Consider the following 18,957-nt stretch of genomic DNA (forward strand, 5'->3'; position numbering starts at 1 on the left):
AAAAAAAACTCCTGTGGATATCAGGAGTGTTTTGGTGGCGTAAGATTTACTGGGGATGAAGCAAGGGGCTTCTAAGGGAGCTACGTTTCAGCCCTTATTTATTCTAAGCCAAGGTCTTGGTACATTGCCCAGGCTGGCCTACAATTTGTAATCCTCCTGTCTCAGCCTCTGGGGTGCTGGGATTACAGGCATGTACCATCCAACCCCTGGCTAATTTGGGAATCTTTTTTTTGGGGGGGGGTGGGTGGGAAGGGATCTTTATAATAAACAGACGTTTAGTTTCCTGGTCTGAGCAGAGAAGAAAAAGTCATTCTGTGAAAATCCAAAGAAGAATAGGGGTTGGTGTGCAGCTCTGTCCGGTGCCCTGGCCCTGGGGCTGCAAAAGAGAAAAAGGAAGCGGAGGAGGCAGGGTGTGGTGGCCCTGAGAAAGCGGAAGCACATCCTCTTTAGGGCTTGGAGTGCAGCCCTCTGCCTTAAGTGGGACTTGCCTTTTCTGGTTAAAGCATCTGAACCCCTGAATTCCAGGAAAGCGGGAGCCACGCCCACCAGTGGGGAAAGCCCAGAACTTCCCACAACAAGGGGGCCGGCCTTGGGGAATTCTGCACCGGTTTACATGGGACTGCTCTTCACAGGGAACAGAAAGCAGAATTTTCAGAGGCTCTGGGGCCAGGGACTTTTTACACATGACACAGACCAGTGCACGTTATTAAAATATGAAAACGTGCCCAAGTTCAGAAACTGAAATAGTGGTTTTAAAAACCTACAGACAGGGCCGGGGGAGATGGCCTTGCCTGGCTGGCAAGCACAAGGTCCTAAATTCAATCGCACACACACACACCCCACAAAAAAACAAAGAAAACCCTTCTGAGAGTCTAGCATAATGTTCTTCCCTGCTTTAGATTTCTAGCATCAAATACACAGATGCACAAAATAACACAATGAAAAAAAATCCAGCTTTTGTTTTTCATGAAGGGGGAGAGTTTAGAACTCAGTCCTCAGGGAGGCCGGGGCAGGAGGATTACAAGTTCCATTTCATCCAAGGCAAATTCCTGAGACCCTGTCCCCAAATAAAAAAAGGTTGGGGATGTTGCTCATGCCCATGGGTTAATAATCCCCAGTACCAAAAAGAGGGAGAAAGATGCTGAGGTGCAGGTGTAGCTGGAGGTGGGTGTGATTTGGCTCCAGGGAAGGACCCTGGGGAGCAGGGACAGGGACTTGCGGGACTCGCTGGAGCTGTCCAGAGCTCACCATGCTCAGCCAACTGGTCAATGAGTTCTAATAACCGACTGAGCCAGGCGGGTGCAAACAAGCTCCCCGGTCCCCAGCACCTCACCCGCCCAGGTCTCCCGCCTTCTTCTCTCTGATATAGTTCCCCTTTCCCCAAATCTCCTGTGCTGCTTCAGAAACCCCAAAACACAAGCATCTGGCAAATCGCGTGGTGAAAAGAAGAAGGAAAAAAAAAAAAAAAAAAAGCTAGCCTGAAAGGACAGTGAATCTCCCTGAGCAAGAGGGGAAAGAGTCTCGTCTCACAGGTTAAAACCTTGCTGAACGCGATGGGAGTGGAGAGGATGGGGTTCCAGTTCTGGGGGCCTCATGCAACTGCTCTTCTGCAGAGCGGGGGTACCAAGACCTCTACTGGGCTGGACACTGCCCACCTCCCAAACAAGCAAAGGTCAGCAGATCTCTGTGGCAGACTCATGACATCCCAGCACTTGGGAGGCTGAGGCAGGAGGACCACAAGTTCCAGCCCATCCAGGGCAACTTGGCAACTCAGAGAGACACTGCCTCAAAATAAAAAAATAAAAAAATTGTCAGGTAGGGGTGTGGCGCACTGGGGAGGCTGACGCAGTTGGATCGCCATGAGTTCGAGGCCATCCTGGGCCGCACAGTGAGTTCCAGGCCAGCCTAAACTACACAAGACCCTGTCTAATAAACTGAAAAGAAAAATTTACATGGGCTTTCTCTGGGATCTGTTTTGTTTGTGATCTCCTCTGCCTCTTTTTCCTTTTTTTAAAGACAAGATCTCCGCTATTCAGTTCAGGCTGACCTTTAGCCCACTTTGTGCCCAGGCTGGTCGCGAACTCACAATCAACTTCCTGCCTCAGCCTTCTCAGCCTCCTAAGTGCTGTGATTACAAGCGTGCGCCACCACGGCCGGCTCTCTTCAACGAACTATTAAACAAACTCAAGCTCTAGGGCCAGGGTAAGAGGCCCCACAGCGAGCATGCGGGATGCCGGATCTGTGGCCCTAGCTCCGAGAGATGCTGAGGAAGGCCCGACCTGCACGGGTCCCGGGATCACACCCGCTGCCCGCCTTCATCTTCCCGCCACCCACCTTGTCACCTCACGCCGCTCGCCGCCTTCGCCTAGGTCTCAGGATGCCCGCGCCAGCCGCCGTTCGCGGAGGGACTCTGCAAAGGCCACGCCTCGGCCGCACCCGCGCGCCGGGCCTACTTTCCTTAAAGGATCCGTATCCGAATAAAAGCGGGGCGCTGGAGGTGCTGGTCCAGAGCGAGGGCCGGGCCCGCTAGGCCGCCCTCTCGTTGCCTAGCAACCACCTAATTTGCTGACTTCCTATTAGTTGGTGGAGACAGGTAGGCAGAGCTTGTTACTTTGTGTGTAGATAGGCGGGGCCGACCCAGAAGGCGGAGCTGGCGCTCCTTGTTGGCGCATGCGTGAAGTGATATCGGAAGTGGAACAAAATGGGGGTGGAGCCTTCTCTGTGAGTGACACCTCGTGGGCGGAACCTCAGGGCTGAGGTGGCGTCGTCGGTTGCCCTTAGAGACCGCGGCCTGGTTAGATTTGCCCGGCAAGACAAGGGCAAAGCCCTGGGCCCGAGGCGACGCCGTTAGTTGGTGGGGACGGAGGGGTGTGGCGCGGGCAGCCACCGTTGGTTGTCTGTCGGCAGGCGAGGGTGGGCCATGGCGCTACTGCTGTGCCTGGGGCTGACTGCCACGCTCGCCCGTGGCTGCCTTCATTGCCATAATAATTTCTCTGAGAAGTTCTCCTTCTACCGCCACCACGTGAACCTCAAGTCTTGGTGGGTGGGTGACATCCCCGTGTCGGGGGCTCTGCTCACCGATTGGAGCCAGGACACAATGAGGGAGCTACATTTGGCCATCCCGGCGGAAATCAGTGAGAGTGGAACCCCAAGTGGGGAGGCCCCACGGTCCTACCGGACCCGGGCCTAGCGGGGCGCCTCACCGGCCTCCTCCTGCCCCTCCCACCCGCAGCCCGGGAGAATCTGGACCAGGTGGCGAGAACTGTGTACCTCAAAATGGATCAGCTGTACCAGGGAAAGATGTACTTCCCTGGTAAGGTGCGGGACGCTGAGGCAGGGACCGCCTACCTTGCCCACCTTTGTCGTACCTGTCTGATCTCCTCCTCCTGCCTTTGGCATCAGGGTATTTCCCTAATGAGCTGCGAGCCATCTTCCGCGAGCAGGTGCAACTCATCCAGAACGCCATCATCAAAAGTGAGCTGAAGAGGGGATGCTGTCCAGCGCCAGTTGAGGGTGTCAGGAGCCACAGAGTAGGGTGATGGTAGGGACCAGGACTCAGAGCTGGGAGCCGCCCTCCTTGGGCAGAGGGGGAAAGGACAGATGCCAAAATCTCCCTGGCACCTGCCAAACGAATCCCCTACAGGGCCTGGGGGTGTTACAACTCCCCTCCTCCACTCTGGAGTCCATCTTGGGGACCCCTTTCCCTTTGGACTGTGAAACCCAATTCACAGTGTACCCATTCCCCATGTAGCTGAGGGACAGACCCTGAGACTGGGCAAAGCCAGGGCTGAGTCTGGGTCTGGTAAATAGGTGTCATGTAGCCAGGTATGGTGGTGTATTCCTGTCATCCCAGCACTGGGGAGGCTGAGGCAGGAGGGTCACTGTTAGTTTAAGGGCCATGTAGGATACAAAGTGAGTTCAAGGTTGGAACTGTAGAGTGAGGGCCCAGGATATAGCCCAGTGGCACAGCACCTGGCTAGCAAGCATAAAATCCTGAGTTCAATTCCCAGCGTGCACGCGCGCACACACACACACACACACACACACACACGAACTGCATAGTGAAACCCTGACTCCAAATGACCAAAACAAAAGATGCCATCCTTAGTTGGGCATGGTGGACACCTGTCGCCCCAACATTCTAGGAGGCTGTGGCAGAAAGATCACCTATTAGGGCCCATCCTGAAAAAATTAGTGTCTTAGCAATTTTTTTCTCTTTTTGTTTTATTTTATTTATTTATTTATTTATTTATTTATTTATTTATTTATTTTGGCAGAACCGGGGATTGAACTCAGGCCCTGGCATTTTCCAGGGAAGCACTTATTCCTCTGAGCTATGTCCCCGGCCCCTCTCTCTTTTTTTTAGTGTACTTGGTACAGGGCCTCACTGCACAGCTCAGTGATTCTCCTGTGTTCAGCCTCCCTATCTTTGGGATGATAGGCGTGCACCACCACACCTGGTCTTAGGGGCCAGCTCAGTGTGCCTGGGGCGGGGCTGAGATAGCATGTGGTGCCAGGGATTGAACTCAAGTCCCTGCACTTTCCTAAGCAGTTACTGTCCACTGAGCTATCGTGCCAGCCCCAGCAATTTCTTGACTCAAAAACTATATTTTGGGGATATAGCTCAGTGCAAAGGCGCCCTGGGTTCAGTCAATATTTTGAAAAAACAAAAAATGTTTATCCTGTGCCCCACAGGCCGAATCGACTGTCAGCGTCACTGTGGTGAGTGAGATGTGGTCCAGGCTGAGGGGCAGAGTAAGCAGTGGTGGCCTAGCCCAGAGGCCCCAGGGAGCCTGCTGCTGACTCTGATGTTTTGCAGGGATCTTCCAGTATGAGACCATCTCCTGTCACAACTGTTCTAACTCGCACGTCGTCTGCTTTGGCTACAACTGCGAGTAGGGCTCGGGCACCAGCCCTGCCTGCACTGCAGGCTCTGGGTTCAGTGCTGGGCAGGGTGGGGCCTGGCCCAGTGGGCATTGCCACCTGCAACCCTCTGTCCTCATAGGTCCTCGGCACAGTGGGAGAATGCTGTGCGGGGCCTTCTTGTTTACATGTGAGTTGGGGGTCTTTGGGCAGTCACACAAGGGGACACTGACTGAGGCCTCTTTGTCCTGACTTCAAACCTGCTATCATTGCAGATCTAATTGGCACAAGTAAGTCCCCACCTTCCAATCCAACAAAAGTTTTGTCAGGGGCAGTGTGTCTGTGTGTGAGTACCTCAGGGGTCTGTGGTGTTGGAGGCGGTCCCAGGGCCTGCAGAGGTACAGTGGAGGGGCAGGACCTTATCCTGTCCAAGTAGAGGAGGCAGGTGCCAGTCCCTTCCTTCAGGGGCTCTGAGCCCAGCTGGAGGGGGACAGCATCTAGCTAGTGTGTCCCCAGAAAGTCTAGTCTACCCAAGCAGGCTGCCTGTCATCCCAGCAGTCTAGGAGGCTAAGGCAGGTGCCTCACATGTTCAAGCCCAGTCTGAGCACTTTATCAACTTCGTGAGAGCCTGTCTTTAAATTTTTTTTTTTACATTTATTTATTTATTTATTTATTTATTTATTTATTTATTTAGTGTGTGTGTGTGTGTGTGTGTGCGCGTGGGGGCCAGCTCAGCCCACCAGGGGGGCGGGGCTGGCTGGCATGTGGTGCTGGGGGATTGAACCGTGGTCCCTGTGCTTTGCTAAGCTTGTTCCAAGTAGGTGCTTTAGACCACTGAGCCATCTCCCCAGCCCGAGAGCCTGTCTTTAAAAAAAGGGCTGGAGATGTAGCTCAGCTTGAAGGCCCTGGGTTCCAGTACCAGACAAAAAAAATGGGGTCTAGTTTATCTTGAGTTGAGAGAAATGTGGTCAATGCCCCAGAGGAAGAGCTTAAGAACCAGGGACACAGCCTGGACTGCAGAGCTGGGGATCTGACTTGAACCCCATGTATCTTTCAGACAGGACACCAGAATGAGGTAAGGCCTGGCCTTCTGAGGAGGGTAGTAGGAGGTTGGGGAAAGGGTGCTTTGGGGTCCCCTGGGTCAGTGGGGGCAGATAGGTGCAGGTGTTGGGTAGGGTGAACACCGTGGAATGGGATCTCTGTGTGCCTGGGACTGCTGGCCACCGTTCTGCCACTGCACCTGTGAAACACCCGTGTGGTCATCGCATGAGCAAACACGCCCTCTTTCTCCTCCTGCATCATCTCGCCTGGGACACACAGAGCCACCCCAGCCTTGTGAGTGACCAGAGGGACATCACAGAGAAGCAGATGGCCCTGGGTTGGGGAGCACCAAACCAGAGATCCCAAGCCACTGGCCACTTTGCCGCAGACCTCTTCATGCCCCACCCGTCCGGGGCACCTGGGTCATGAGGGACAGTAGGGGATCCCACATGGTACTTTCTCGGGGACACAGCTATGCACAGGACCACACATCCCAGCTGGGAGGAGGCCCAGGGATGCTCTTCAGAGACCAGCCAGGGGAGGAAGGCCTGAGACTACCTACCGCATGCCCCACAGCCTGATAGCACCAAGCATTTCATGTCTGGAGCCACAGCACCTGGCCAACTTGACCTTGGAGAATGCCTCGGAGTGTCTGACCCAGCACTGACAGGAGCTGCCACTCTGGGGACCAGGACTCAGCTGGCCTGAACCCGCCTTCCTCTGCCTTGGGTCCCCTCCAACCCCTAGAGGGGCCAAGCTGGGCTGGTGCAGGGCAGGGTGCGGATTTGTGTATAGCATTAGCTCCAGGTAGGGCCACCAGGTCATTTATAATTAAAATGCCTGACATTTCTCATGGACAGACAGTTCTTGTGCCGCCAGAAGAGGGATGGAACCAGGGGTCACCACTGAGCCACCCTTGAGACAGGATCTCATTACATTACCATTAAGTTGGTCTTGAATTTGTGATCCTCCTGTCTCAGCTTCCCAGATAGCTACAATGACAGGCATGTGCCACCACATCCAGCCAATAATTCTTTTTGTTAACACGAAAGGGGTCTGTGGTTGGGTAAAGCCAGGCCAGCTTTCAATATGGTGTTCAAGTCACTTAAAATGGGCCTGAGCTAAGAGAGTAAACTTGGGCCCCAAACATCTTTTCTTAGGGGCACCAACATTGATCAGCCGTGGCCCAGATCCACAGAGTGGCAGAGGGGGAATAAGTGAGTGCCTGGCATACCGGCCTGGTCTTTCATTTTCTGTGACCTCAGCTGGGTGGTTCCCTGGCTGTCTTTAGGCTGAGAACACTTACAGTCTCTCCAGATTTTCCTCAGAGATGATGCTGTCAATACGAAGGGGTTGCTTGCTGGGGCCTGGGAGATGGCTCAGTGGAATAAGCACTTCCCTGGCAAGCACAAGGGCCTGAGTTCAATCCCTGGTTCTGCCAGAAAAATAACATTTCATCTAAGGGGTTGCTTGGGAGATTTCATCTGGTACTCTTCTGCCAGGAATCCTGGGAGGTGTAGGCATTATGTAGACCAACATGCAGCAGGCTCCTCAGGGCTTCCCTGCCTGCCACAGCCTGGAAGGGCAACTGCCCCACACACGCCAGCACTGCCCTCAGCTTCCACCAGCAGCAGAACTGATGCACCACATCCGTGCTGCTACCAACCAACGCTGAGTTCTGGGGTACCAGAAGGGAAGGGGTCAGAACAGAAAGGCCTCTGGGTGGTTTTCAGCCAGTGTGGTTTTCCAGAATGGGTTCAACTGGCCCTTGTTTCCTAGACCTATCTTTGTTTTTGAGACAGGGTCTCACTCGTCCAGACTGGCCTTGAACTTGTTTATGTAGCTGAGGCTGGCTTTGAGCTCTTGGTGATCCTCCTGCATCAGCCCGTGAAGGCTGGTATTATAAATATGGGCCACATGTCAGGCTTGTGGGCCTGTCTTCTGGTAACCAAGATGATTTTTTTTTTTTAATTTTTTTATTTGTGTGTGTGTGTGTGTGGCCAGCTCAGCCCACCAGGGGGTGGCGCTGGCTGGCATGTGGTGCTGGGGGATTGAACCGCGGTCCCTGTGCTTTTAGTTTGTTCTAAGTAGGTGCTTTAGACCACTGAGCCATCTCACCAGCCCCCAAGATGATTTTCTAACTGTCCCTGACTCTCCCATGGCCCTTTTTTTTTCTTGCGGAACTGGGGATTGAACTCAGATCCTTGCGTTTGCCAGTCAAGCGCTTATCCTACTGAGCCATCTCCCGGGCCCCTACCATGGCCCTTTGTAGCCTCTAATCTTGTGCCTCCCCTCAGAGCCTGGAGCCCAGGGTTCCCACGAAAGGCAGTACAGGCCACAGTGCCCCCAGGGTGGGGCAGGAGCCACAGTCGCTCAGCACCCTGCGATCCCAAGCTGGGTGCTGAGCTCAGTGGAGGGCACGCGTGGTGCCTGGGACAGGCAGAAGAAATGACACACAAGCATCTGTTCTGCAACTTTATTGATCATCTTGACACAAAAATCATTACAGCAGTGTGATATGTCTTTTTTCTTTATACGGGAATGTCAATAGCAAATAATTATGTAACACATCATACAATTTCAGAGTTCTAGAATCACAGCACAGGATTCTGTAATAGATTACTCTACATGCTAAAGTGACAATTGTCATCAAAAGGAACAGGTAGAACGCCATTGACAGCATCATCTCTGAGGAAAGTCTGGAGAGACTGGAAGGGTTCTCACCCTGCCAGCGGCTGCTGCACTGGAGATGGCGTTTTGGGATCCGGCCAGGGGACACAGCAGCTGCGTCCTCCCCTATGGCACTCCCAGTCCCACCTGGACGTCACAAAGACACAAGCCTTGTGGTGCACTGATGATGAGCTTGGGGCAGGGAGCCGTGTAGTACTGCCCACACCCCCACCAGCCCTCACAGACCTGCTTCTGTGAATGAGAGAACCAGGGCCCCCGCCCTCTGCCAGCAACTCTGCATGGCTGAGCCTGTGGCCGGATCCTGGACCTGGGGGCCAACAGCCCCCAAGCACACGGACAGTGGATAATGCCACCACAGGCTCAGGGGACAGCAGCTCAGTGACAGTCACTTATCACCTTCCTGCAGATGCCACCGGTCAGGACGGCTGGGGCAAAAGCAGCCAGCAGGGGCTCCAAGAGCCCTGCCCTGTCTGCGGAGCACCCTGGTGCCCATCAGGTCCCGGCCCGGGGGTTTTACTGCTCCCTTTGGGCCCCTGTGGCAGAGCTGGGGGAGCCCTGCTGAGGGGCTGGCCAGGGCCTCCAGAAAGACGGTGGACAACCAAACTAAGATATGTCAAAGCAACACGGACCTCGGGTGTCTGCACAGTGGACGACGGTGGAATTAATGCTGTGACATGGGACAGTACACAGGACAAAGAGGCCAGGAGTGCCCATCTGCATGTCTGTGCACCTGCCCACAGGGGCGTCCTCCGCGAGGCTCGGTGACTCTCAGCACTGGGCCAGCGTCACCTTCATCTCCTCCAGCAGGTTGCTCAGCAGTGTGGAGTCATTGCACTTGCCGTCCACGGACACCGAGTGCTCGCCCTGGTGGGGAATCATGGTATGGCTGCCCCGCCTCCCGCCTCCGCGTCCCTGCTGAGCCTCTCCACTGGCTCTGCATGTCTTTACTGCCCTGCCTTGAGCCGTGGCTCCGGCCTGTTCTGGCTTTCGTTCTTAGGTGCTTTCTGGGGTACCATCACCCAGTGATCCCTGAGATGAGACAAGTGACAAAGTGCACTACGCTCATCTCTCCTCCCAGCGTGGACACAGGCCACCCACCTCACCAAGAAGCCAGTGTCCCTAATGGCCCAGTGCCGTGAGCCTGGCTCCCTCCCAGCCAGAGCCCTGGGGCAGGGCCCAGGTCCTAACCTTCTTCACCAGCAGGCAGACGTGGTGGCCCTGAACGGAGCGGCTGTACATGGAGGCACAGGAGTCCACTCGCTCCACCACTGCAAGGGAACCAGCACTGAGCCCCAGGCTGCGGGCCAAGTTAAGCAGGCCTCTTTGTCCTGTGTACTGTTCCCATGCCACTGTCCTGGCAAGGGTTGGGGATATAACTTAGTGGCACAAGCACCTGCACAGCAAGCACAAGGTTCTGAGTTCAATTCCCAGTACCAAGAATGGAGGGATGGCAGCCTGGGCCCAGGTGGGGTCTGTGAGACAAGCCAGGCTAGCTGAGGACCCCGAGTATGAATGCTATGTGCAGGACCCACTGTGTCACACTCCTTACCAGAAAAATGGTGGTGAAAACAGATCTTTGCCAGAAGGTTCTGGAAAGACATACTGATCCCGTCAACTTTGATGGAGCTCATGCTCAGGTCTCCAGACTCTAGCAGCTTGGCAAAGGCATCGCTGTGGGAAGGACAAAGGACTGAAGTGACAATAGATGGGACCCAGACATGGCCCCCAGGGGAGCTTGGGTGGAGGAGCCCATCCTGTATACGTGGGGCCTGGAAGGTCTCCAAGTCTTGTGCGATGGTATGGACTACACTGTGTCCTCACAAAAGACCCTGCACTGAAGCCATTATCCCAGGGCCTCAGAATGTAACTGCATTTGGAATTAGGGCTCTAAAAGGGCTGCTGAGGAGCCAGGCACTTGTCACAGGCCCATTTTCCCAGCATCTGGGAGACTGAGGCAAAAGGTGAGTTTTGAGCCCAGCCAGGGTATCTTAAGTGACTTAGCAAGACCCTGTTTCAAAATAAAAAAATTAAAAGGGCTGGGCATATAGCTTAGTGCAAAGGCCCTAAATTCAATCCCTTGTATTGGCAAAAATAAAATCACCGAGGCAAAAGGAGGTTACAAGAGTGGGTGCCCTGCTAAGCAGCCAGGACACCCATGTGCACAGGGACAGCCCTGTGAGGGCATGAGTAGAAGCCACCCTGGGAAGCCACGGAAGCTGGGACCCGCCCTGGACTCAGCCACCGGGGCTGTGAAGTCACACACTTACCTGTAGCAGGGTGTGGTGACCAGGTAGGAGCTGCAGCTGAAGTGCAGCCTGAAGTCCAGCTTCTCATGTGTGGCCCCGTTGGCGTCCTGCGAGGGAGCAGAGGTGGCTGAGCACGAGGCCCCCAGGGAGACGCTCACTGCCCCTGGGAAAGCGCAGCACCCACGGTGTAGGGTGAAAGGGACATGCGCTGGCGGGGCTATGGCTTCTATGGCACGAACCTTGGCAATGAAGGACAAGGTGCCCTTAAGCTTCTGGGCCATGACGATGCTCTGGATGGTGAACACGAACTGCGCTTCATTGGAGACACCTGGCGGCATGAGAAAGCGCGGGCCTGAGCTACAGTATGTCCAGCCGGGCCGCCACGGTCTGTCTCCAGGGCCAGTTTTCAAATCCCGTAGCTGATGGGAAGCTGGGTTCAAGGCCCAGACAGTGCCAGGGATACAGGGGCAGGAACATGAGGCTTCTGACGCCTACAGATAGGCTGAGACCTGGTCCCAACCCTGTCTGATCAGTGAGACTATCCTGGATGAAGAATGCTCAGAGCCTTGGCAGGGGTCCTGACTGCAACACGCCAAGGTCACTGTGCCTCTCAGAGAGCAGCAATGAGGCCTGATGTTTGTGTTCTCAGAGTTGTCCCAGGACTAAGGGGACAATGGAGAAAAAGAAAGGAACCTGCACTCACCTGGGGGCAGCTGAAAAGGCACAGGGACCCCATCGTGCACGGAGGAACCTTCCGGCCGGGCCATCTTAGTGTTGAGCGAGTCCAGCACGTTGAGCTCCATGTTCTTGAGGAAGCTGCTGCTCTGGTTCTCCAGGATGACGGACACAGTGACCTGGCTGTCCTTCTGCAGGCTGGCCTGGATGTCGTACGTCTGTGCCACGCAGGGCATGGGGTCAGTGGGGTGAGGGTAGCCCAGGGACTGGCTGGGATGGGGGCTCATCGCCAGTGAGCAGTGCACTAACAGCCGTCCTGCTCAGTGTGGGAGAGGGAGGGGCCCAGGGCGGGGCCTCCGTGATGAGACAGCCAGAAGCACGGCTGGGTCTGGGTGGTGCTGGGGTGACAGCGCCCAGGGATGATGTCCAGGAGCCTCGGGAACCCTTGTGGTGGCCGCCAGCCCCTCAAGGTCCTTCTGTAGAGTGGGTCTCACTCACCATTTTGATGTAGGAATTTTCTGCGAGGAGGCAGTAGCTGGACATGGGCTAGGGAGAAGATAGCGCACCAGCTGTGTGACAAGGCCCAAGGCCCGGGCACTGCACAAGCTCGGGGGTGAGATCCAGCAGCCTTGCGAACTCCAGGACCCTGCGGGCCGGCCAGCTGAGCACAGCTGGAAGGGGCTGGGGGGCTCACCGGGATGGGCTCCTCCTCTGCGGCGCCATTGTCCACCAGCCTGGCAGCTGCCGCTTCCTCCTCGGGCTCTGGCTGCTTCTTCTTAACCTTCTTCTTATCTTTGGGCCTCTCTGCCTTCTCCTTCTTGTGTTTCTTCTTATGCCTGGAGGATTTCTACAGGAAGAGGTGGGCTCAAGTCCCAGACTTCTCTTTGGGCGCAACATCCCAGCGTTCGCTTCCCCTCATGTCATGTGGAGGGGCTGTGGGGACCCAAGACATCAAGGCAAGGGGTGCAGAGGGATGGCAGCACCAGAGGTCTTCAGCCCTGCCCCCTCCAGGCCAGGTCAGTGGTAGGAACCGGTGTTGCTCAGGAAAGAGGGGCCGGGGAGGACAGCATGGTAACCTCCTACTTGCCCCAGTCACACTCCAGAGGGAAGAAAACCACTGGCAAGGGGTGAGGGCACAGAAGTGCAAGGCAGTCGAAGGGGGACGGGCTCTGGCTCAGGGAACATGAGGCTGCCGTGCTGGGTGAGCGCGTCAGACACTGGGGATGCACAGCGTGGGCTCCATGGACAAGAAATGCTCAGGACAGGCCACTCTAGAGACAGGACGTGGACTCAGAGGACTGGGGCTGAGGAGGGGACACATGGGGCTTCTTTATATAGTGTATTTTTTTTTTAATATAGTGTATTTTGGAATTAGAATTACATGGAGATGATAGCTTTATAAGACTGTTACTATGCTAAATGCTACCGTCCATATATATTGTTTGTATACCAGATTCCTTTGAGCCATACTCCCAACTATTTTTTAAAAAATATATTTAGTATGGGGTCCACAGGGTCTCACTACACAGAATGAATCTGTAGTGATCCTCCTGTTTTCAGTCTCCCCAGTGCTAGGATTACAGGCATGTGCCACCATGCCACCTGCTGGCTCAGTGTGCCCCAGGGACGGGACCAGCTCGGCACACAGGACCGGGGATTGAACCCTGGTCCCTGTGTCTGCCAAAGCAGGCGCTTAGTCTGCTGAGCTATCTTGCTGGCCCTCATACATTTTATTTTTGGTACTGAGAATCAAACTGAGGGCCACACGCTTGCCAGCCAGGTGCTGTGCCGCTGAACTGTAATCCCTGGTTCCAAACCATACTTTTTTTTTGGGGGGGGGGCAGGGTTTCATTATGCAGTTCTGGCTGGTTTGTGCTCACTTTTGTAGCCCCCAGGCTGGTCTCAAACTTGCAGAGATCCTCCTGATTCACCCTCCCAAGTGCTGGGATTACAGGTGTGAGCCACCACACCCATTTCCGGCCACAGGGGCACCCAGGGATCTGGGGCTGAGCAAATCATTTTAAAAAGGCTGTCGTCTACTGGGTATGGTGGAACATACTTATAAAGCATATGGGGACTGAGGTGTGAGTTCAAGGCTAGCCTGGGCCATATAGAAAGATCCTGTTTTCAAAAGCAAACACTTGCCTAGCCTAGCATGCACAAGGCCCAGAGTTCAATCCCCAGTACGAAAAAGAAGAGAAAAAAAAAAAAAGGAAACAAACCCAAAACCCACACCGCAATATATATATATATATATATATAACCATGAATATAACAGTGGCATAAAGGGCCCCTGAGAAGAGGCCCTTCCGCACAGGGTATGAGCAGCTGCCTTGTGGTGGGGTCTGGCCCTGTGGGCACAGACAGCAGGGCCATCTCTGTGAGCCTGCCCCCTGCCCACATCCCTCCACCTGCTGAGGTCCTCACCCTCTCTGGGTCCTGCTCTGTGCCATAGTCCTCGTCCTCTGCCTCTTCTCCCTTGGGTCCCTCACAGGTGTCCTCGGAGGCGGTGGCTGCATTTACACTGAGCTCTTCCTGCAGGGGGCCGAGAGGGTCGGGGGCTCATGGCTCGATGGGAGAAAAGCGGCCTTGAACACCACCCCAGCAGGCCTGAAGGAGCTTGTGGACAGCAGCCCTGGCTGGCTGCCCTTTCTGCCTCAGTGGGCCCTGGCCAACTGCAGGGTCCCATGGGAGTATCAGGAAACCAGGAGAAGGGCTGGGAGCGCCAGCCTGGCAAGGACATTCCACAGTGCTGGGCTCTGGACCTGCACACAGGACCAACAGGGCAGTGCCCACCCACCTGGTGCCCAAGTGGGATGTCTGCCAGCTCTTACCGTGGATGGGATGGGGGCAGGGGCAGCGGCAGCGGCAGGGGGTGGGGTGGTGGAGAGCCAGAAATCCAAGTCCTCGGCCTAAAATCATAGGAAGACCATTTCAGCAGGAGGAGGACTGTTCTGAGAGGGCAAGTGACAGGGACAGAAGAGCTCTGGCCTCATAATGCTGCCCTTCCTGTTCCTGGCTGTCCCACTAGGCCCACAACTGGCTGTTCTTATAATCAACATCCCTGGCCACTGTGTTCGCAGTCCACCCACGGATCCACACAACACGTGCTGCTTCCCACAGCCAAAATGCCAGCGACAGCCTGCACGTTGGCCCATGAGGATGGCTGAGTGCTGGTTGGGGAGGGCTGCTGTGTGGACAGTGCTGGGGAGTCAGGCTGCTGCTGAGCAAGGCCACAAGGCCACTTTGTGGCTCCTTAAAACCCCAGTGCCTCCTGGGGCCAGGGATATGGCTCAGTGGAATAAGTGCTTCCCTGGCAAGTACAAGGGCCTGAGTTCAATCCCCGGTTCCGCAAACCAAACCAAACCAAACCCAGTGCCTCCAGATAAAAGCTGTAGGCAGATGCTTACTACAATGCCCTGGGTACCTACGGCTGAACCCCTGCCTGGAGCTTGGGCTCCTACTCTTCTGTGAGCCTTGCGGGCACCAGCTACGGACCTGACTCATGGTGGCCCTTGTCCTGTTAGTGATTGCGTTGTCCTAAGCCACCCAGGAACCCAAGGAGGTAGCAGGGTGGGACCAGGCCCAGCCCAGCACTGTGTACCTTCTTCTCCTTCTCTTTTTTCTTCTCTTTCTCCCTCTCTTTGTGCTTCTTTTCTTTCTTCTTGGGTTTCTTGCTCTTCTTTTCTACCACAGGGACATCCTCTTTCTCAGGAGACTTCAAGGTCTCGGCGTTTCTGTGTTTCTGAACAGGAAGCTTCTCGCTGTCTGCCAACGGCCTTTGGACAGGGTGGGGCTGGTCATCAGATGGATGTGCGAGGCCACAGGGCACACGTCAGGTGTCACCAAGGAGATGCCCGAGGTCAGTCCCGCCCAGGTACAGATGTGTCACCCTCGTATCACATCCCCATCCAGAGCTGCTTGCCCCTTGGACAGTGGGCACAGGACAGGAGCACAGGATCTGCCATCTCCCCAAGTCCCCAATGCCTGGCTGAGTCGGCCTCATCCTCTGCAGGGCTACTCTGTTCCCCAAGGCCTGGGGAATTCCCTGGTTCCCAGGATGAAGAACTCAAGAGCCCTCACCAGCATCTCGGCATGGACATCACTGCCCGCCTCAGCATGCTCTAGCGTAAGCCCTGGCCTGAACGCAACCCACCCGTGGCCACCGTGGGGGCATCAGCACGACTGCCTGCCCCTCACTTACTTGTCTAGGTCAATGTCCAGAGCCCTGTATGGGTCATTGGGGTCTTTGTCATCCTCGTCACTGGGCAGAGCGTTCTGAGAGGACAGGGAAGAACCAGGGCCCAGTTAGCACCACAACGGGGTCCTGCCAGCATCCCCTTCCCGCTCCTTGTTCCAGGCACAGCTGCCAAGAGCGGTCAGCTCTGTGTGCCAAGGCAGGCAGTGGGCAGCTCTGCCTGAAGGTGTCACCTATTGTCATTTGCACTGGGGCTGAGAGCACTGTGCAGGGGATACAGATCAGGCTGGCTTGGTAGCCTTTCCTCTTTTTTTTTTTTGTACTGGGGATTGAACTCAGGACCTTGTACTTGCCAGGCAGGTGCTTAAATTGCTGAGCTTTCTGGACCTGTAGCCTCTCCTTGATCCCATCCAGCCAGGGAAAACTGGCCACTGTCCAAGGGGCAAGCAGCTTTGGATGAGGACGTAACACAAGGGTGACACATCGGTATCCAGGCAGGACTGACCTCGGGCATCTCCTCGGTGACAATGTCCACCTGATGGGCAGGGGCGATATCCTCATCGCTCTCAGTGGGCAGCGAGCTGTGGCGGCGGTGCTTGCCCTTCTTCTCCTTCTCCTTCTTCCTGCGCTTCTTCTTGTCCTTCTCTAGTCGCTGCCGGTGCCTACGCTCCTCCTCCAGCTTCACATACTGGTCGGACATGGGCATGCCTGTGGGGACATGTGGCCAGTCACACCACTAGGTGGGAGCCACCACTGGGGACGGGGACAGATAGGGAAGCCCCACAACCCACAGGACTCAGGGGTAACTAGGTACCAGCAGACACTTGCCTGGGACCTTCAAGGGCACAGAAAGGTCGATCTGCACCACAGGGATGTGCTCCACTCCCGGCGCATCCTGGTACCGCTGCGAGAGCAATGTGGGCGTTACTGGTGCCCAGACTCCTGGGCACACGGGGCATGGGAAGGCGTGTCCTGCCAGGAGCCAAGAACACGGCACATCTTTGTCTACACCCTTAAGGATAGGGAAATTGTCACTGGGGTGGAACACCAGAGTGAGGTGTGCTGCAGAGAGGGGGCAGAGCTCTTGCCAGCTTTCCCATCTGTACCCTGCTCTTCAAGTTGGGACAGTGATGGAGTCTGAGCCACAGTCAGCCTGGCCTGGGGTGGGGGAGGGAAGAGCGGTCAGCCAAGTGCTGGTAGGGTCCAGAGGTTCTCCAAGGTCCTACCTGCTCACTTTGACCTCTGCCCACTCCAGGACCTACTGAAAGCTGGACACAATGGGCACATAAGGGACCTAGGGTGCCTGCAAGGGCACAGGCTGCTGTGAGGTGGTACCTCCTGGGGGCAGCTGGGTGGAGGTCTCCTGAAGACAGTGGACACTGCCTGACTTTGTCAAACCAGACAAGTGGCCAGGGCTGGGGTGGCTGTGGTGCTGTTCCAAAAGCATGGTGGCAGCTCACCTTCTGTGGGGAGGGGGAGCTCTTGATGTAGAAGGGGTTGTTGGCCTGCTCCTGTTTCCGGGCCTCTCGTCGCTGTGGGGACAAGAGCCACATGAACTCCTTTGACAGCTCCTCACATGCTGGTATGGGATGAGGGTCTAGGGCTTTGCCAGACACAGAGCCTCAGGCTCCAAGGGACAAGGCGGTGTCAGGAGAAGATTCACACTAGGAGGTGGGTGACCATTTTCATCCAAACAATGCCTGACTGGGCAAGGAGCCACACCTCTCCCGGAACAGAGGAGACTACAGTGGGGTCCAAAGGCAGCTGGTGCTCCTTTTCATCCCTGCCCTCCTTGGGGCTTCTCGGACATGGCATGGGGTTGAATCGTTGCCTACTAGCAGCTAAGATGAGGTCATTTGGGAGGCATGGGTGGCAGGTTGCCTAGGAGGATGGCAGGACACAAAACCCTGATGTGACAGCCCTTGTGCAGGTGTGGGCTCGGGAGCTTGCACAGGGACTGGACACTGCCCCAAAATCTGTGGGATGAGGGGGGAGGAGGGCACGAGGCCATGGTACCACTTACCCGAGCCAGCTCCTCCTCATCTACTTCAGGGTGGCGGTGCCGGGCCTGCCTCTGCTCCTCGTCATGGAAGATGGCCTTGGGCTTCTCATCCTCAGACTCACTGTCTGAGGGTGGTTCATTGATCCAGGCGTCAAGGTCCAGACTGTACCGGACAGGGAGGTCACAGAGCCACTCAGCAACAGAGCACTGTCATAGCAGCACAACCTGAAGCATCTGCCTTAGTGGCAGCCACCATGTGCTCAACTGTGTGACACTTTGACCCCCACATCCATTAGCCATGCGGCCAGTCAAGGCAGAGATATTACTGCCTCTTAGTGCAGACCTGGAGATGCAGGAATGCTGGCATCCCGTGAGGTCACACCAGGGCCAGACGGAGCCTTGGAACCTGTGGAGCTTGGCCTCAGGGCCTGGTGAGCACGGGCGCAGGCCCTTCACCAGCCAGTCCCACCTCCCCACTGCCACTTCTGGCACAGGACGCATTCAGCATGCTATAGCCATTGGCCCCTGCCCTGGCTCTCTGTCCTCACCCTTCGGGGACTGGCACTTTCTTCTGGGCTTTGGGGGCCACTGGGTTCAGCTCCCCAGCAAAGAGAGCGCTTACTTCCTCCGCCACGGGCACACCCTTGGCCTGCAGCTTCTGCACGTGCTTGACCAGCTGCAAGATGCAGGACGCCTGCAGAGAGATGGGGGTTACTCGGCTAGCCAGGGTCCCAGGGATGGCAGCCCTCACTGGCCAGAGATCTAGCCAATCTCTAGTGCTGTCTTCTTCCTTTTCTTCACCTTGCATTGTGGGGATGGAACCCAAGGTCTCTTCAATGAGCTGTACCCCAACTTCTTTTTATTTTGAGAAAAGGTCTTGCTAAGTTGCCCAGGATCAGCTTGAACTTGTTACCCTCCAGCCTTAGGCATCCAAAGTGCTGGGATAACAGGTGTGCATCACAACGCCTAGCTTGCTTCTGTCACTTTAGACAGGAGGAGAGGGACAAGTCTACTGGGGACTGTGACAAGAGGGAGCTTGCTCTAGTAAAAACACCCCACACCGAGTCTGCCATGTCCACAGTGCCACCTCCTGTGGGGAATGCCTCTGGCCACTCTATCTCTGTGCAGGTCTGACTCATGTTGGGACACGGCCCAATACGACAGTGCCACAGGCTTGTGACCACATGCTGAAAGTGACCACAATGGGCAGGCACACTCTGGGCTGGGCCTCCCCACTGACC

The 18,957-nt window shown here is 55.7% G+C and overlaps 3 protein-coding genes across 6 annotated transcripts in view; 1 reads left to right on the forward strand and 2 right to left on the reverse strand.

Annotated features, from left to right (window-relative positions):
• The window catches only part of Mob3a (MOB kinase activator 3A), a 15,490-nt gene extending 13,062 nt beyond the window's left edge, over window positions 1-2,428 (reverse strand). For both annotated transcript variants that reach the window (XR_002821418.1, XM_004632691.2), the window contains exon 1: window positions 2,335-2,428. The gene's annotated coding sequence lies outside the window, so the exon portion shown is untranslated. The remainder of the gene's footprint in view (window positions 1-2,334) is intronic.
• Window positions 2,429-2,814: 386 nt separating this feature from the next.
• Window positions 2,815-6,712, forward strand: Izumo4 (IZUMO family member 4). Of its 3 annotated transcripts, none has more exons than XM_004632692.2 (10): window positions 2,815-3,134; window positions 3,233-3,313; window positions 3,403-3,474; window positions 4,696-4,722; window positions 4,820-4,895; window positions 5,006-5,053; window positions 5,139-5,153; window positions 5,921-5,939; window positions 6,146-6,198; window positions 6,481-6,712. In XM_004632692.2, exons 1-10 carry the CDS (start codon window positions 2,921-2,923, stop codon window positions 6,569-6,571), a joined length of 696 nt encoding a protein of 231 aa, XP_004632749.1. In that variant the 5' UTR covers window positions 2,815-2,920; the 3' UTR covers window positions 6,572-6,712. The 3 variants fall into 3 exon arrangements, with proteins under 3 accessions (XP_004632749.1, XP_004632751.1, XP_023572875.1); XM_004632694.3 differs by having other exon boundaries at window positions 5,921-5,938; window positions 6,184-6,198; XM_023717107.1 differs by having other exon boundaries at window positions 3,233-3,318; window positions 5,921-5,938; window positions 6,184-6,198; window positions 6,481-6,556.
• A 1,653-nt stretch (window positions 6,713-8,365) lies between these two features.
• Window positions 8,366-18,957, reverse strand: part of Ap3d1 (adaptor related protein complex 3 delta 1 subunit) — a 41,847-nt gene continuing 31,255 nt past the window's right edge. Inside the window, exons 16-32 of the mRNA XM_004632695.3 lie at window positions 18,265-18,410; window positions 17,738-17,879; window positions 17,175-17,246; window positions 16,543-16,618; window positions 16,220-16,422; window positions 15,721-15,794; window positions 15,121-15,295; window positions 14,351-14,428; window positions 13,944-14,051; window positions 12,211-12,363; window positions 12,015-12,062; window positions 11,545-11,734; window positions 11,081-11,169; window positions 10,863-10,948; window positions 10,145-10,266; window positions 9,784-9,863; window positions 8,366-9,459 (exon numbers count right to left, since the gene is read on the reverse strand). Of these exons, the coding sequence (XP_004632752.1) occupies window positions 9,364-9,459; window positions 9,784-9,863; window positions 10,145-10,266; window positions 10,863-10,948; window positions 11,081-11,169; window positions 11,545-11,734; window positions 12,015-12,062; window positions 12,211-12,363; window positions 13,944-14,051; window positions 14,351-14,428; window positions 15,121-15,295; window positions 15,721-15,794; window positions 16,220-16,422; window positions 16,543-16,618; window positions 17,175-17,246; window positions 17,738-17,879; window positions 18,265-18,410 (1,938 nt within the window). The 3' untranslated portion in view covers window positions 8,366-9,363. The remainder of the gene's footprint in view (window positions 9,460-9,783; window positions 9,864-10,144; window positions 10,267-10,862; window positions 10,949-11,080; window positions 11,170-11,544; window positions 11,735-12,014; window positions 12,063-12,210; window positions 12,364-13,943; window positions 14,052-14,350; window positions 14,429-15,120; window positions 15,296-15,720; window positions 15,795-16,219; window positions 16,423-16,542; window positions 16,619-17,174; window positions 17,247-17,737; window positions 17,880-18,264; window positions 18,411-18,957) is intronic.

This window comes from Octodon degus, unplaced genomic scaffold (assembly GCF_000260255.1).
Source record: "Octodon degus isolate 3935 unplaced genomic scaffold, OctDeg1.0 scaffold00050, whole genome shotgun sequence".
NCBI lineage: Eukaryota > Metazoa > Chordata > Mammalia > Rodentia > Octodontidae > Octodon > Octodon degus.

Excerpts from the sequence above, each read along its gene's own strand:
- Izumo4 (XM_004632692.2), top strand. The coding sequence starts at position 2,921 with ATGGCGCTACTGCTGTGCCTGGGGCTGACTGCCACGCTCGCCCGTGGC. Across the intron at positions 3,135-3,232 it reads GGCCATCCCGGCGGAAATCA|CCCGGGAGAATCTGGACCAG; the intron begins GTGAGAGTGGAA and ends TCCCACCCGCAG. Across the intron at positions 3,475-4,695 it reads CCAGAACGCCATCATCAAAA|GCCGAATCGACTGTCAGCGT; the intron begins GTGAGCTGAAGA and ends TGTGCCCCACAG.